At 39.5% G+C, this 16,212-nt stretch overlaps 1 protein-coding gene across 1 annotated transcript in view; it reads left to right on the top strand.

Moving 5' to 3' along the window:
• The window catches only part of LOC119423453 (SH2 domain-containing adapter protein F), a 126,831-nt gene that overhangs the window by 82,560 nt on the left and 28,059 nt on the right, over nucleotides 1-16,212 (top strand). Inside the window, exons 3-4 of the mRNA XM_037690849.1 lie at nucleotides 1,830-2,048; nucleotides 2,877-2,975. Coding sequence (XP_037546777.1) covers nucleotides 1,830-2,048; nucleotides 2,877-2,975 — 318 coding nt within the window. The remainder of the gene's footprint in view (nucleotides 1-1,829; nucleotides 2,049-2,876; nucleotides 2,976-16,212) is intronic.

Genomic DNA, 16,212 nt, shown 5'->3' with positions numbered 1-16,212 from the left:
TTTTTTTTTTTTTTTTTTTTTTTTAACGGCAAAAAAAAATTGTGGACAGTTCAAAACTTGCAACTCCAGATAAGCCAGAGATGTGGAAAAGGTCCAGAAACTGTTTACTCCATCTTTGAACATGAGGGTTTCCTCCTGTACTGTGTGAATATTGCATAAAGCAAAAAAGAAGGTATTAAGCTCACATGGTTTTTTTGCGCAGCCACCATTATAGATAAAATTTCCTCCGTGTTGAGGCTTTATGCTCATTTCTTCTTTGACCTTTACAGTCTATCCTTGCCTCCTTGACGTTGAGGATTTGGCACAAGTTAATGTTTCTGAGCAGTTTGGATTTTATACTGCAGAGCAGGATTTGTACTTTTTTTTTTCTTTTTATCTAAAGAAAAAGTTATTCTACAAGAGGTTGTAGTTTTTTTTCTTTTTTTTCTTTACAAGCCCAAGCCATTTGCCCATTTTTATATGCCCGTCAAAGACGTGTCTTATTATGGTATAGTCTCTGTCCTTCCATACATACTTCTGTAAACTTTCTCTTGTCCCGTCCATAAATTGTTGAACAAAACTTCATACACGTGCATCTAAAAAATTATATTATCATGGACATTTTTCACATATTATTTGTCAATTACTGCAGAAATTGAAACTAGTATATAACGGAGTGAAATTTTTCAAGCCTTTATTTTTTGCAGTTTTGATGATCATGACTAAGAAAAAAATAAAATTCATTGTTACAGAAAATTAGAATATTGTGAAGAGGTTCAATATTGTAAACTACTTGTGTGGTGTCACACTAATCAGCTGATTAACTCCTAGACATGAGCTACAAATGTCACATTCCTCAAGTGAAGCCACTCCTGAACCAGAGACCTCAGAAGCATCTTACCTGGCTGAGTAGAAAATGAACTGGACTGTTGCTCAGTGCTCCAATATCCTCTTCTCAGATAAAGTAAATTTTGATGTCATTTGGAAATCAAAGTTCCAGAGTCTGGAGGACGAGCGGAGAGGCCCACAATCCACGCTGCTTGAAGTTCAGAGTGAAAAGTTTCCACAGTCAGTGATGGTTTGGGGCCATGTCCTCTGCTGGTGTTGGGCCACTGTGTTTTCTGAAGTCCACAGTCAACGCAGAATCTACCAGTACATTTTAGAGACTTCATGCTTCTTTCTGCTGATGAGCTTTATGGAGATGCTGATTTCATTTTCCAGCAGGACATGGCTCCTGTCCGCACTGACAAAAGTATCAAAATATGCCTGTGGAATATTCAAATTTTCTGAGACACTGAATTTAGGTTTTTCATCATTTGTAAACCATAATCATGAAAATGACAAGAAATTAAGGCTTGAAATATTCCACTCTGTGTGTAATTACTCTATGTAATGAATTTCACTTTCTGAAATGGTTGACAATGTTTTTCCCCACTTTTTTTTTGCAATTTTTGTAGAGATGCAAGAGATGCACCTGTATATATCATCACTAGAAAGAGTATTCTGTACACTTTTCATCACACCAGCTCCAAGGTCATGGTCACAAATCAAGGTCTTTGCTTGTCCGGGTCATTGCTGTATAATTGTTTGTCGACTGGCGTATAATGTGCCTCATTCTGTACTTTTGTTGTTTTCTTTTTTTTTTCTTACTGCGGTCACATGTATATGGTGTCACCATCACTCAGTACATAAACTGCCTTTCCAGAGAATGGTGGAAGCTGTACAAAACAAAAGAAATCTATAAATCTACCATTTTTAGGCACTCTAAAGCTTGAAATGATAGTTTTTAACCTGTGTAGTATTCTTTTAGAAACCCAACAGTAACAGTCGGCGCTCTCTCTTCATTGTAGAAATCCGGTCTGGTGGCCGAGGCCCTAAAGATGGATCTGTGAAGCAGCTGCCCCTGTACGACACGCCGTACGAGCCAGCCGAGAACGGTGGGGATTCTGACCCCGAGCGCTTACGCTGTCCCAGAGAGAGCCGACTGCCTCAAGATGACGAGCGACCCCCCGAGGAGTACGACCAGCCGTGGGAGTGGAAGAAGGAGAGGATTTCTAAAGCCTTTGCAGGTATGAGGGTCCACCTTTCTACACACTGTCAAGGTGTTTTAAAACAAACCTAAACAACATGTTGCTTGTTGTAGAGATGATAGGATCAAGAATATTGTTGAGAATAAAATAATAAACAGCTTATTCTCTTTTTATTCACCCAAAGACTTTTTAACTTTAGAATTGTTAACACCCTCCATTTTTCCTGTTGAACAGTTTTTCTTTTCCAAATTACAGAAACGTTTGCTTAAATCTTATTTTTCTGCTGTATTAAGGGTTTCTTCATGGACATGTCTGCCTTTTAACACAATTAAACCCAAATTTGTTTCTCCTCTGCTTTACTAACCCAAGTGTTTGTTCTTCCAGCTCCAACAAATGTTATTGTTGGTCATTGGCGGGTTAGTGATGGTTCTGCTGTTGCTTTAAACTCTTTGTTTAAGCTTCCTTTCTTCTTCCTCTCCGTTAATGCATCCGTTACATTCATTTCACAGGTGTCTGGGCTCCTGTTGGCTGTTTTGATCCTACTCCTGCCACTTTAAACTGAGTTGATACCAAAGCTGTTCTGGGAGGGGGGGGGGGTATGATTGGTTATGCAGGTGCATGTAGGTGCAGGTAGTCTCTGTAATCTGAGAGCTTGAGCATGGCTAAAACAGCCATAACATTAAACAGGGCTGTTCCTTAAAAAAACTACGGCTTTAGAACACAACACTTCAAATTTAAACAAAACAAGTTGATGCAAAGTCTTTTACCAGAGGGAGAAATAAATTAGCTTCCATGACTTTTCCTTTTTATAGTCACTTTTTTCTTTATATATATATTTTCTTTTTCTTTTTTTTTATCCTTGAACAGCTCTGCTTTGTTATGACTGCATTAGCTACGAGGGCTCTATAAGTGGCACTGGATCAGGTCCCGACGGAAGAAAGGACTGCACTTCTAAATCCCTCACAGGTACCGCTGGAGATGGGGCTGGGGAGGGGGTGGGGGTGTCTTTCTTTTTGCAAATATGTTCTTAGAATATTGACACATATGCCTGAACTTGTAGATTCATACTTAAAAAAAAAGTGCAAAAGTTCAAGATTTGCAGCAGTTACCGTAATTTTAGCTGTATAGGTCACAGTTTTTGCATAAATTAGCATGCCAGCGACTTATACAGTGAAGTGACGTATTTGTTTTTTGCCCATATTTATAACCCAATTTTTGGCTGAGATCTGACGATTTCATTCATTCTGACATGGAACATATTGAACACTACCATTTTCAGCCACTAGAGGGCCCTCGATTAATATGGCAAGCCAAGTGTTTCATTAATAGGTAAAAGTGGCTATTAATGAGACACATGGTTTGCCATACCAAGCCACCTTCATCTCGCTCTGGAACTTCTGGAGCACACGTCAACCGTCCCTCTGCGCGCTCCCTCTTCCACGAATTGGCTTTTGAAATGCAGCTGATTTGATGGTCAAAGTGCATTTATTAAGGAGAAGTTCAACTGAGAGACACCTTTACTATAATTTTGCACAAACAAATTATTGTTTTTAGGTGGTTATCTTGTTAAATTTTGAAGAAATGCACAGCGAGTCGTCCCTCTGCGTGTTCTCGTTTCCGTGAATCAGCTTTTGAAATGCAGCTGAATTTTCCATCAAAGTGCATTTATTAAGGAAAAGTTGAACTGAGACACACCTTTGATATAATTTCGAGCAAACAAATAATTGTTTTTAAGTGTTAATCTTGTTAAATTCTTGTTAAAGTCCTCCCATGCACGCTCCCGCGGCCGCCATTTAGCAGCTAATCGATTTTTGGCACAACACAGGCCCACATTTCCTGGTTGTCAGCGGTGATGCGTAACAAATGCGACGCGTCAGCGGTGATGCATAATAGATGTGACTCATACGTCGAAGCAACGCATTTGTTTTTTTCCACTTTATTAGACATATTTGGACTGATGTGACTTATACGGCGGTGCGACATGTATGGCGACAAGTACGGTACTTGGTCTTTTCCGTGTTTGAGTAACATTTTAAAGTGATAATTTTATCATAATCTAACCTGTGTGGAAAATGTCTTAAAATAACGTAATTTGAATGACATTATCAAGAAGCTACTTATATAATTAGTTGCTTGCATTAAAAAAAAAAAAACACTTCATATGAGCCTTTTTGTAGACACAAGTGTATCAAGTGCAATTAGCATTTGCTGTTGCACAGAGGAGAGGAAGGGCTGGTGGGGTGAAGGGTGCACAGGGTGAAGCACCCCTCCTGCTTAAAGAGCGCAGCAGAAAGAGAATGATTAACACTGAAGTTAGAGAAGCACTGACAATGCTCTGCGGCCTTTTACACATGCACAACACATCACCACGCAGTTTACTGCACAGCTCATTGCTTCCGCAGCCTCAGACTGTGAATTAAATTACACAGGCAGAGTGAAATTAATGGATTTGCTTGAGTTTTCTATTTCAATTTCAATAACAATTCCAATCATTCCTTGACCAAAGCTTTGAAAAAATGCATCTAAATTCTTGAAAGATAATATTTTTCCAGTCTATTTTCAAGATATGCGTGTTAATTTTCTATATTTTACAGGGAAACTTGGAAAAAAAAAAGAGCTAGGCCTTCATTTAGGTTGTCATATTGTAACATCTTAATTGCAACACAAGTGTTAAATCCTGTCATCTGGACCAGTTTCTTTAAGTGAGAAATGTTTCCGCCCCCATCCAGAGGACTTCCTCAATGTACGGCCTGCCAACCAGATCTGTCTCATAGGTAGCCTTCATTGCTGTGTTTCAAGCCAACCTCCTGTTGGAATCTCAAAAGTAGGCCTAAAACATTTGCTTGTTGTACATGATTAATTGTTTTGGATGGATGTGTTGTGCACGTGTTTAAAGTCTACTTTTGAGATTCCAGCAGGAAGTTGGCTTGAAACACAGCAGTGAAGGCTACCTATGGGACAGATCTGGTTTGCAGGCCGTAGACTGAGGAAGTCCTCTGGATGGGGGACGGAACAATTCTCACTTAAAGAAACTGGTCCAGATGACACGGTTTAACTTTTTTGTTGTTATCTACTTGGATGATTGAGCTTACAGTCCTTTTATCTTATTAATTGCTAATGTCTGACAGAGTTGCTGTGTGATTACATCACTTTCATTTCAGTTTTGCAGTGCAGTGACTAACGGTTTCACTTTTTTTTTACAGTCACAGCAGCCTGAATATAAATGCTGGTCGAAGCAGATGGCCACTTGTCCTGAGCCTGGTTCTGCTAAAGGTTTCTTCCTCATGAGGGAGTTGTTCCTTTCCACTGTCGCCTTCGTGTTTGCTCAAGATGAGAGTCTGCGATGGAGTTAAATTCAAAGCAGTCTATTCCTCCGATAAATAGTCTTAATTTATTATTTTTATACATGAATGTCTCTGTTCAGTGCCCTGAGACGACTTTTGTTGTGACTTGGCGCTATATAAATAAACTGAACTGAAATTAAAATACCAACCTAACACTAAACAGGAAAGCCAACAGGGACAACCCTTCTGAACACATAGCCTGAAAAAGTTCACTTTTCTGTCCCAAGATTATCCAGAAGGATATGTGACTCTGACAATCTCACATAGTGCAACATGTAATTTCAATAATTCTGACTGAAATTTAATAAGAACCCACATAATTTACAGTTTCTTTATTTCATCATGTTAAAAAAAGCAACAAAAAAAACTGTGATGTTGAATATTATTATAGTAAATATAAATTTGATATTTAACTTTTTTTTTTAAGCAGCTACATTTTAAGTGAAGATTTGTGATTTGGCTAGCCATTAGCCTAGCCTGAAAATACATTGTTCTTGTTCTCCAGACTTGAGTCTCTATGGCTGATGTTAGCACTGGTAAAATAATAACTACCAATGTTTCATCTACCATCATACAAGCTGGGCACCCTGCCCTGTCAACAGAACAGAGCACCCTGCCTACCGAATTGAACCCTCCCCCCCACCCCCGTCGACAACTGCAGGCACTGACGTAGTGCTAAGCTAGCGGCGCGCTATACAGACGTGCTAGCTAAATACTAGCGGAAGTGCTCGGATTCCCTCAGGGTGAGTCATCTCCCAAACCCCACCCCTGCTCGAAAACTTTCTGTACAGACAGTGCGCAACACAGACATGTCTCAGTCCTCTCCCCTGACAAAAGTCCCGAAAGTAACATAGGGGAAGCACTGACTAATGATGACTATTAGACAGAACTTCACTTCAAAAGTGACTGAGCTATTCCTTTAACCAAAGAAAGGCCATCGTGTGTTTCTGAACTGTAAATATTTTGGACATTTGTAATTGAGATTTAAAGTGTAAAAATTGTAAACATCTCTAAAAACATTATCATTGATATATTTTGTTTTAATTATAGGCAGGGTAGCTGACTCGGGATCCAAAAGTCCCAGGTTCGATCTCCAGTCGTTGCACATCTAGTGGTGTCTCTGAGCAGCACACCTTATCCCCAAAATGCTCCCCTGGTGCTTTTACTGCACCACCTGGTGGTGGTTGGTTTAATACAGAGAGCCAATTTTGCCATTGTATGGCAACATACAGCACAGTGATGACAACACATAACACATTATTATTATTATTATTTATGTTTGTGCTTTGAAAGCAAAAATCTGTTGCATTGTAAAAAGTCAAACGTGCACAACACGGAGGAGGTGAGCTATAATGACTTCTGGGGTTTTGTTGTGTTTCAAGAAAGCTTGCTGCCCCCTGCTTGAGAAATCCCAAGATAAATACCAACTTTTCAGTTAGATTTAGACATTTGTGAATGTGCAAATGTCTAAATCTAACTAGATTTAGACATTTGCACATTCACAAAATTAATCACCCTTTTATACATTTCTCAGTTCATATTCTGGAGCATTAAGAGATCAATGAAAACTTGCTTGTTCAGCGACCAGCACACCGATAATAGGGTTCTGTTGTAATCACGATCAACATACAGTGTGTGTACAGTCTCCTATGTGGCATTAGAATGACTGTGAGCTCATGAATCTCATTTGTGGAGGGAGAAAAAGAGGCTTAAGGGAGTATTTACTTCATATCTGCAAGCGAGGGGGGGGGGGGGGGGGGGTACCACTCTGTACCAGCCAACAGTCCATAAGGATAGTAAGACGCCTCACTTCCCACAGAGCAGGAACACAGGGAAACATCCGACTTTTACATGTTTAAAAAATTATAAAACAAACAGGCTTTCTTTTAACTGTGGAAAACTTGCAAATTCTGTGTGTTAAAAAAAAGTTGCAATCATCTTTTAAATGATTATCCATCCAGGGTTTCCTTTGCTTTTGATACTTTTTTTTTAAACAATATCGTTATTGAATTTTTGTATTACAGAACAAGCAAGTGATACTAGTACATTTAACATTAAATTTTCATCAAACAACATAAACCTCAATAGCTATGTTTACATGCGCAGAATTCTTTGACCGGATTGAAATGTGTTCTGTTTGAATAATTCAAATGTGTTGTTTACATGGGCACAATCTGTTCATGATGAGCGTTTACATGCAGCGGGCTTTGTTCTGAACAGCAGTACTGACGTGCACAGAGTGGTAAACTCTCCTTAAAAAAAAACACTGAAGAAGAAGTTCTACTTCCGGGGTGAACGTAAACAAACTAGAGCACCCAAAATGGACCCACGACAGGTTTTAATGATGGTGGAGGCGTTACTGCACTCCCTGACTGAGCTACAGGTGATACAGATCATTTTGAGCTCTTTCAAAGTTTCTGGTAGAAATCTTGTCACTCACTGACCAGTTTTGCTCCCCTGACATGCTTTTCACGATCAGATAAAAACGAACAGATCAAGCGTTTACATGCGCACCGATCGGGTTACGGATCGGCGTAAACCACCCGTTTCGTTCTGATCACAAATTATATCGGATCGCGCCGAATACACAAAAAAACCCCGAACTGAGTGTTTACATGACACACTTTTATTCCGACCGGCCATTTGATCCGGTTACTTATGTCCATGTAAACATACCCAAATAAATATATATATATATATATATATATATATATATATATATAATAAGATAAAACTCAGCTCCAAGCATCATTTTCTAAATTAATTCCCTTTATAACGTCTCAGATATTCAGTTAGCGGTGAACATATTTCTTCAAAATCTAATCCTTTACCTCTGACAATATAAGTGAGTTGTTCCAGTACAATACATGACGCCTTCTCCTTCACTCACATATGATTTGAGGGTATATCCATTTTCTTCCAGAAGAAAGATATTAATCGTCTGGCCTGCAGGAGTCCAAAGTCAATCAATTTTAACTGTCTGGAGCTAAAAACACAGTCCTCTTGCTTTTGATACTTCATGTCTGTCTTCACGTAGCTCTTCTCTCTTCCTGTGATTAATTAAGGGACATTAAATTCTTAATTTTTTTGCCTTTTCTCTCGTGACAATTCCAACAAGCAGCTCTGAGAAGCTTTTGTTTTGGCCACTGTTCACTAACACATTCCCCTTGACTCCTATTTGGATGCTGATTAATGTAATTTCCCTTGAATGTCACAGTGTTGGCCTGGAATAAAACACACCTTTAGATTGGCTTTTAGAGGAGAAAAGCAGTGTTTTAGACAGATTGTATCCCCCCCCCCCCCCCACCCCCACACTATTTGAAAGATAGAAAACAGATAAGGGAAAGATGTGTCTCTGGGACAAGCCCCATCAACACAGGCTTGTTTGCTTTTGCAGGTGTCAGCGTAGACCAGCCTTGAATCCAGACATCAAGGGGTTTAAAGAAAGTTTTCTGCTGTTTGAGGTGTAAGCTTGTGTTCTTGAACCTGAGTCTCTGATCTTTGCAGCCAGCTCAGCTGCTTGTTAAAAAAAAAGAAAACTTCAGTATTGAAGTTTGCTCATGAGAACCAGCCATCCCGTCTTTTTGCTCCGAGCACTTTTTATCTGTTATCTGGAGCCAGTGTCTTATCGTTCAGCTGTTGAATCATCTCAAATTAATCTAAAATATAGGAGTAATAGAATTTGTGTATTCAAAACACCAAATAATTCCATTTTAAACAGTTTTTTGTTCCAAAATATTTTTGTTCTCCCCAAATTTTACAGTTTTAATAACAATAAACATGAAGCTAATTGCAAAATAAATAAAAAAATCTGTCTGTAGTTGCTTTTTGCAGCATTTTTTTTGTTTGTTTGTTTTTCTGTTTTCCACTTCTAATAGTGAGGAATAGTTGAAATCTAATTATAGATTTAACTCCTCAAACAAATGAGCTAAACAGGGAAATTGTATTTATGTGCTTCAGTCATAGTGGTTTTATTTTTGTGCCATTCAAAAGGAGAAGATGTAGCTTTATCTGTTGATAGCAACATGTTTTAAATTGTTTACATCTTCTGTGATTGTCAGCTCATGTTCTGCTTCATTTTTATCTCCACTGTGGTGACGCAGCTGAGTCTCCCATCAGTTGGACCTTATCAGGTTTCAGTATAATCCCTGACTCGAGCATTTCTTCTGGCAGCTGGCCTGTTTTAAAGTCAGACTAAGTGTAGCGTTATGCACTTTCATTTAGGCTCCAAGATGAGAAATGTTCATCATCATCATCTTCCTTTGAATCATCTTACAGCTATTGTAATATGAAAAGAACAATGACGCTGTTACTCGTTTCTTTTCTAAACATTCTTTTTTTTGTCCACACTGAAATATTCTCTGTTTCTCCAACTAGGTTCAGTCAGGTCATCTGGATGTTTTTTTTTTTTTTTTTAGATGTTTTGTTCCTCATCCAAAGGAATTGATCAGTCCGTGGAGCCACAACAAACTGAGTCACACAAGCGCTGATGAAGTCCTTTGGATGAATAACGAAACATCTCAACATAAAAAAAAGAAACTGTCCAGATGACCTGACTTAACTTTGATGGATTTTCTACCTGGATTATTGAGCATGAACTTTGATATTCTCAGTTTCTACGCCCAACATTTTTGAGGGAAATTAAGTGTCTCCACACAAATTGTTGGCAGTTAATGAAAAAAGATGTATAGTCTTAACACATTGCATTTTTTTTTTTTTTTTTATAAAAAGGACAGAATTTCTTCTAAGCCCGACCTACAACCTCTCACCATGGTTTAACACAATAACACGTTCAGTAAAAAGAAAACATTTTGTCTTCATTACTGATAGAGGAAGGGGAGCAGAGTAATGTTTCATGCTGCAGCCCTCTCTTCCACTGCTGTAGCCATCACTCCCTGCATGCTCGCCTCTTCACACTCCGTCTGCTGTTATTATTCACAGTTGGACTGTCTTCCGACAGGTAGGCGATGGAATGTAAATTCCCTGCCTTGTTAGGGTGTTTGGAGGCTGTGTACTTGTGGTTTGGTTAATCACTCATCCTTGCTCTCCTCCACCCCACACTGAAAATTTGCACTCGCCTCAACCTTTTTTCCTGCCTCCTTCCTGGCAGCTCAGAAGGTGATGGATGAGTCTGGAGGTGAAGAGTGTAGAAGACGCGTTACAATTTGGCTATATATAAAGTGCCGGCAGGTGAGGTCAAGAAAAGGTGAGCTCGTGTCTGTCAGCCTGTGTGTTTTCTTTGTGCTTACGTATTCTCCGTCACACACACCCCCAGTGTGGACAAGCCATCATTGGAAAGCTGAACCTTGTCACAACAGGAACGAGGTGGCAAACTGCTGTTACCAAATCTTCCTGCCCTCTCGTAGTCTCGTTTTCTCTTGTTTCATGGCCAGCATGATCTCAAACTGTTACCACATGGAGATCAGAGGCAGAGTTCTCACTTTCTTCTCCATGTCTTGGCGAGTTTTATGGTTTTTTAATGAATCTTCATGGGCTTAACGATCCAGAAATACGAGACTCGTGTTTAATATCCTAAAATAAATAATTGATTTACTCACAGTCCTGTGCTAGAGGCTTCCTCCGGGGTTAAAGCCAGCAGTTTAGAGGGTGCCATGGTTCTGTGTCCACTTGCCTGGTCCAATTTTTCTCAACGTTGTCCATCAAAGTGTAGCTCTGTCTCGTCCTCTGCAATACCCTGCTGATAACCTTGCTGACAGCCCTCTTTCATGAGCCTCAGATGTGTCCTGCTGTCTTCCACAGAGCACTGCCATTGGTCTTATCTTCACTTGCGCACATTGGCCCCACACAACAGCACTGTAACCCTCTGACAAAGCTCAGAAGTAGCGCTTCACCAGTTTGAGCCCCATGGAAGCTCCTGCTGCCCGGCTGTCAGTAACCCATCTCTCATTCCCTCAATATGGAGGAACAGAGGAAAAAAGACTTTGCTGTCATTTCATCTCCATCTCCCATTTTCTTCGCCACTTTCTTTTGAATACAAACACCGTCTTTCAAAACAGATCCGTGCTTTGAAAAGGAGCCGATCCGTATAATGTGATGGAAACGGTGCACAGAGAATTATGAGGTGGCATTTCGGTTCCCCTGGAGCATTACGCTGTTGTTATCTGTAATAATTGGAGTGCAGATGGAACAAACGTGATTTCAGGAGGGTCTGGTTTTGTTTTCTGAGCTCCTCGGCTCATAATATGCAGCATAAACATTACAATCTTCCAGCTTGTTGTGAATATGCATGCAATTAGCCAACCAAATTAAGCAGAACAAAATTAAATGCCATTGGTGAAAACAAGCGTAGCTGTTGATTTATGGTGCTGCTCTATTTACATTGATGAATGAGCAAATGAAAGTCCCTGATAAACAAATACCTAGATTTAATGTAGAACCAGGAAATAGTAAAATAATGTAAGATTAAGAAGATACCTTTGGTTTTTTGTTTGATATATCTTGAACTGCACTGCGCTGTGACACGAACAAACCATTTATCCAAAGCATGCAGTAAACATAAAGGTGTTTGCATGTTTTACTTTTAGACATTTTTAACATTTGGTAATTTTGTGCTGCCAACTTGAGGTACAGATGATTTGTCATTTCATACTCATTAATAAGCTTCTTTCCTATGTCAACAGGAGTTGTTTACTTTTGTGGATGGGGGATTATGCAGATGAGATGTGGCGACATCGATTGCAATGCCATTTGATCTGACAAAGTATACTGGATGTTTTTTACATCCTCATTCAGAAATACTCATTTGCCACTGTAGGATTTTTATGACTTGCGGTAATCCCAAATTTAAAAAAAAGGAAATAAATTATAACAAACTGGATAAAAACACTTCTAAAATAGAACTGATGACCTAGAAACTTGCGTTTCAATCCATCTAAAGGTGATGCACCCAGAGTTGTGTTATTTAAGAATGCCTCACCTTGAATGAGTTTCATTTATGTGAACAGTGCTGAATGGTATTATGTAGCAAGCCTGAGCCAGTCTCACCCTCATCATCTCCTTGTCCCCACAGTGAGGCTGCAGAGTTCAGGCTGCCTTCTGCTCCCCAAACAATTACACGCTAATCTGGAATGTGAAATGAGTATTGTGGCTTTTAATCTCATCGCAAGAGAATCCCCTACTTCGCCACAAAGTACAAGAAGTTATATTATCATTCAGAGTTGTTGACCTTCTGCTGCCGATGCACCACCTTTCCCATCATGATAGACAGCAAGCATCTCCTCCCTGCAGCCACCTTTTTTGCTAGATAAGCCCGCTGACAACCCCAGACCAGCTTTTTAATTGCTTGTTGGATGGAATATTCTCCAGTTTCCCCCATTCATCTAGCTTGCAGATACTGCTTCTCATTAAAATGTCCTGGATAAATAACTGTGCTACATTCCACATATATATATATATATAATTTTTTTGTTTGTTTTTTGCAGAGTAGAGAATACACATCTGTCGCATCGTGTTTATGTTCTGCTTGAAAATGAGCCTGTTCACCAACAATGTGTGGTCATGGGGTCATCAGCAACATTCCTTGCACAAAGGACAGAGTATAGCTCTCACATCTTTAAAATTTGGGGTGTTGTATTGATAAATAACCATTCTGCTCTTACAGAGTCGTCGTCGTCAGTAGGGATGGGGCCAATCTGATCCAGTATTGGTATCGGCCGATATCCAGATTTAGGTATCAGGATCAGATCGGAAGTTAAAAAATGTGGATCGGTGCTTCCCTAGTTGTCAATCACAGTTTCATTGACTTTCTGAGAATTTTAGGTTAAATAGTTCTTGTCACGGGTTTTATTGGACAATAAATGTTTATCTAACCAATGCAACGATGATCAAACCAAAAATATCTTTTAAGATAGGGTCCTGCTCTTTTATGGTTGGAAATATGTGTCAGAATCAATCATTTCCTCTCCTGTTTGCCCTGTCTTCTATGGGCAAAGTGGCCTTAAAAATGCTTCTCAGAACTGTAACTTTGAACAACTTTAGATTTGTGTTGCAGCTGTGCTGGTGACATTGTATTTACTATTGTAAAGACAACAGCACCATGGGCAGTTTTGTTATATTAGTGCTAAACTTGCATCAGTAGAATAATGTCATAAAAATCTGAAAAACCTTTGTAAATTGTATTAAACCAACTTCTGAAGGCGTGTGGAGTAGCTTTCCTATAGCATTACTGATGAATTATAATTATTTATTAGTCTTGGCCTCTGCCCGCAGGTCCTGTTAGAATAAAAATACCAACCTTAACTCACCATCTCATTTATTCAGTATTCTCAGGTATTTAACGTGTGGCCCTATGTTGGAAACAGATGTGCTACTGCGGGAGTGCTTGATTTATCTTACTAATGTTTTGTCTGGACATGAGGCATACATTATCTCAGGGGTAAAGCCCGTGTAGTGTTCATGGCCTGAATGGATTACTGTAGTGTACATCACCGTGATGGATATTATCTATGCTGCTCTTTATCTTAATATAGAAGCCTAAGGTCAGAATAACAGCAGTGTACACTTCTGCACTCCACCAGATATTGTCTGTAGCTTGCACTTTTAGATCTTCTTTTTCTATTGGCTCTCTGAATTATTGAGGTGTGCATTACACCTCATTATGAGTTAGACCATAACAAGTATGAGATTGTTTTCTCTGTCTTCTTTTATCTCCGGATACACTAAAGGTCATTCAGACTGGGGCGCAGATTAAAATAAGGCTAGTGGAGAAGCAGAATCAAAAAGGGAACTTGTAAAATGCCCAGCCTTTTAGTGGAAGCTAGGGTTCCACAATAAAGTGTGAATTCAGGTTTTGTGAATTGAGTTTCTGTGAAAAGGTCCTGAACCATTAATATCTTAAACGTTAAGAATATGATTCAAAAAATTACTAGTGAAGTAAAGGTTTATGGCATAGCAATTGCATGATCCTCGATTGAGTTTGGATATCAAAATAGTTTTAAGATGACAGTAGTTGACCTTAGTCTTGGCCCCATTTGGACTATCCATTAACTTGTCTGTCCAGACTGATATTAACTCAGTTTCTACAAACTGATATAATTCAAAAAGCAACCTACAAGTAAAATATTATTGTCCATTCCCTTTCCACATAACCCTAACTTAAATTATCTAAATTATTCCTTTGATTCAGCATATAGCTGAATAAGAAAATCTTCACATCATTTTTTTTTTTGTAAAATTTTCAGTATAAGACACTTGAAACTTGATCCAAAGTGGAACCATTAACTCTAACTTCACTTTTATTTCTAACCTCACTTCTCTTCTATTCTTCCCTTTTCTAGTCTTCAGGTGCTGCTGATTCTTTGCTCACAGTCTAACCCTGCTGTCTACACAGAACTGGCATGTTTTGCTAATATCTACAGGATATCTTGCTTACCCCTTGTACCTTTTCTCTCTTTCCTGTTTTTTTTTTCCTGTCATTGCATATCTCTCTTCACCCCTTTGCTGTTGCCTGTTGTTTTCCTCTCTTTTCTTCCATCTCTTCTTTGGTGACACTTGCAGTAGAGATTAAAGTGATCAAGGACCTACCGTGGCCCCCTCCTGTCGGCCAACTCAACACCGGCCCTCCCCTGGCGGAGGAGCTAGAGTCTCCTTCACAGACACCTCAGCCGTCGCCAGGACAGACGAGCTGTGACCAGCACCACCATGGTGGGTGTTGGTGTCCAGCGTCTTTTCCATAATACCCCCCCCCCCCCCCCCCCCCCATTTTCATTTTACCCATCCGTACATCCCCCAACCCACCCATCCATTTGTTTGAGCAGTTCAGGTAATCCATAGGAATTAATTAGTACCTTGTTTGTTTTTACATCTTCATTCAGAAATACTTTGGTTCTGCAGTATTTTTATGACTTAATGCAAATGCTAAAAAAGCTAAATAAATAAATAAAAGTCATGTAAAAAAAAATGTTATTTTTAACATTTTGCTCTTACGTACTTTTTGCGATTAAACATGTAGTCAAGCATGTGAAGTTAAATAAAAACAGGACATTAATTTGCCGGAGTTTATCTTGAATTTTCCACTTAGTGGTGACTTACTGGAAGAGCTCTCATCTCTGAGATGCACTGAATAACACAACTTAAGGTATTAGCGCTGTAATGATTGCACTTTTCCGTCTGGATTACATGTGGCAGAAAATCGCTAACGCCTGCGCAGGTTTTAAGACTGAAGCCTCATTAGTTTTAATTGTGCTGAACTACCTTCTGCATGCATAATTGCCTTTTGTTGTGACCCCCCATTTCCTCTTGTCAACATACTCATAACCATCCCAGATGTCCCTCTGACCTGCTGTTCTCTACACGTGCTAATGTGAAGGGAAAAAAAGTCACTAATTTGGCGCAATTTTAGTTTTTGACTCCTTTCCATATTTATCATCATAATGCACACATCCTAATAATAGACAATAAAGCCACCTGTACACTTTTGAAGACTTGCACACAGTCACACTCTGACTGCTTTAATTATCCAGAGGAAAGAAGGGACATGTTGCAGAACTAATACCAGGAATGGGATTTTCCCAGACCGAGTGGGAAGGCTTAGAGTGAGGCCATGTAAGAGGACACCACTATGTGTGCTATAGGCGAGGACAAGGCAAAGAGCTGATTTATGCCCATAAATCCATGGGAAAGGTTCTGGTTCCCTGTGTGACAGGACAGGGTTTCAGATGGACGTCCAGCTGTAAAGTGATCCTCTTTCTGTCTCAGCTAGTAAGACCCCACTCTACATTGTTTAGGTCGAAGGTCAATGTGGCAGACACATGTAAGTGGGGTGTGTGCGATGCCCTTTGTAACTCTTGTGAATACAGTTGTAATGCTCTATATTGACCTCAGAGAGTTTACAGACCCCC

Source organism: Nematolebias whitei, chromosome 2, assembly GCF_014905685.2.
Source record: "Nematolebias whitei isolate Nwh7 chromosome 2, NemWhi1, whole genome shotgun sequence".
Classification (NCBI taxonomy): domain Eukaryota; kingdom Metazoa; phylum Chordata; class Actinopteri; order Cyprinodontiformes; family Rivulidae; genus Nematolebias; species Nematolebias whitei.
The sequence above is the reverse complement of the archived record's forward strand: the minus strand, read 5'-3'. Positions and strand labels throughout refer to the sequence as shown.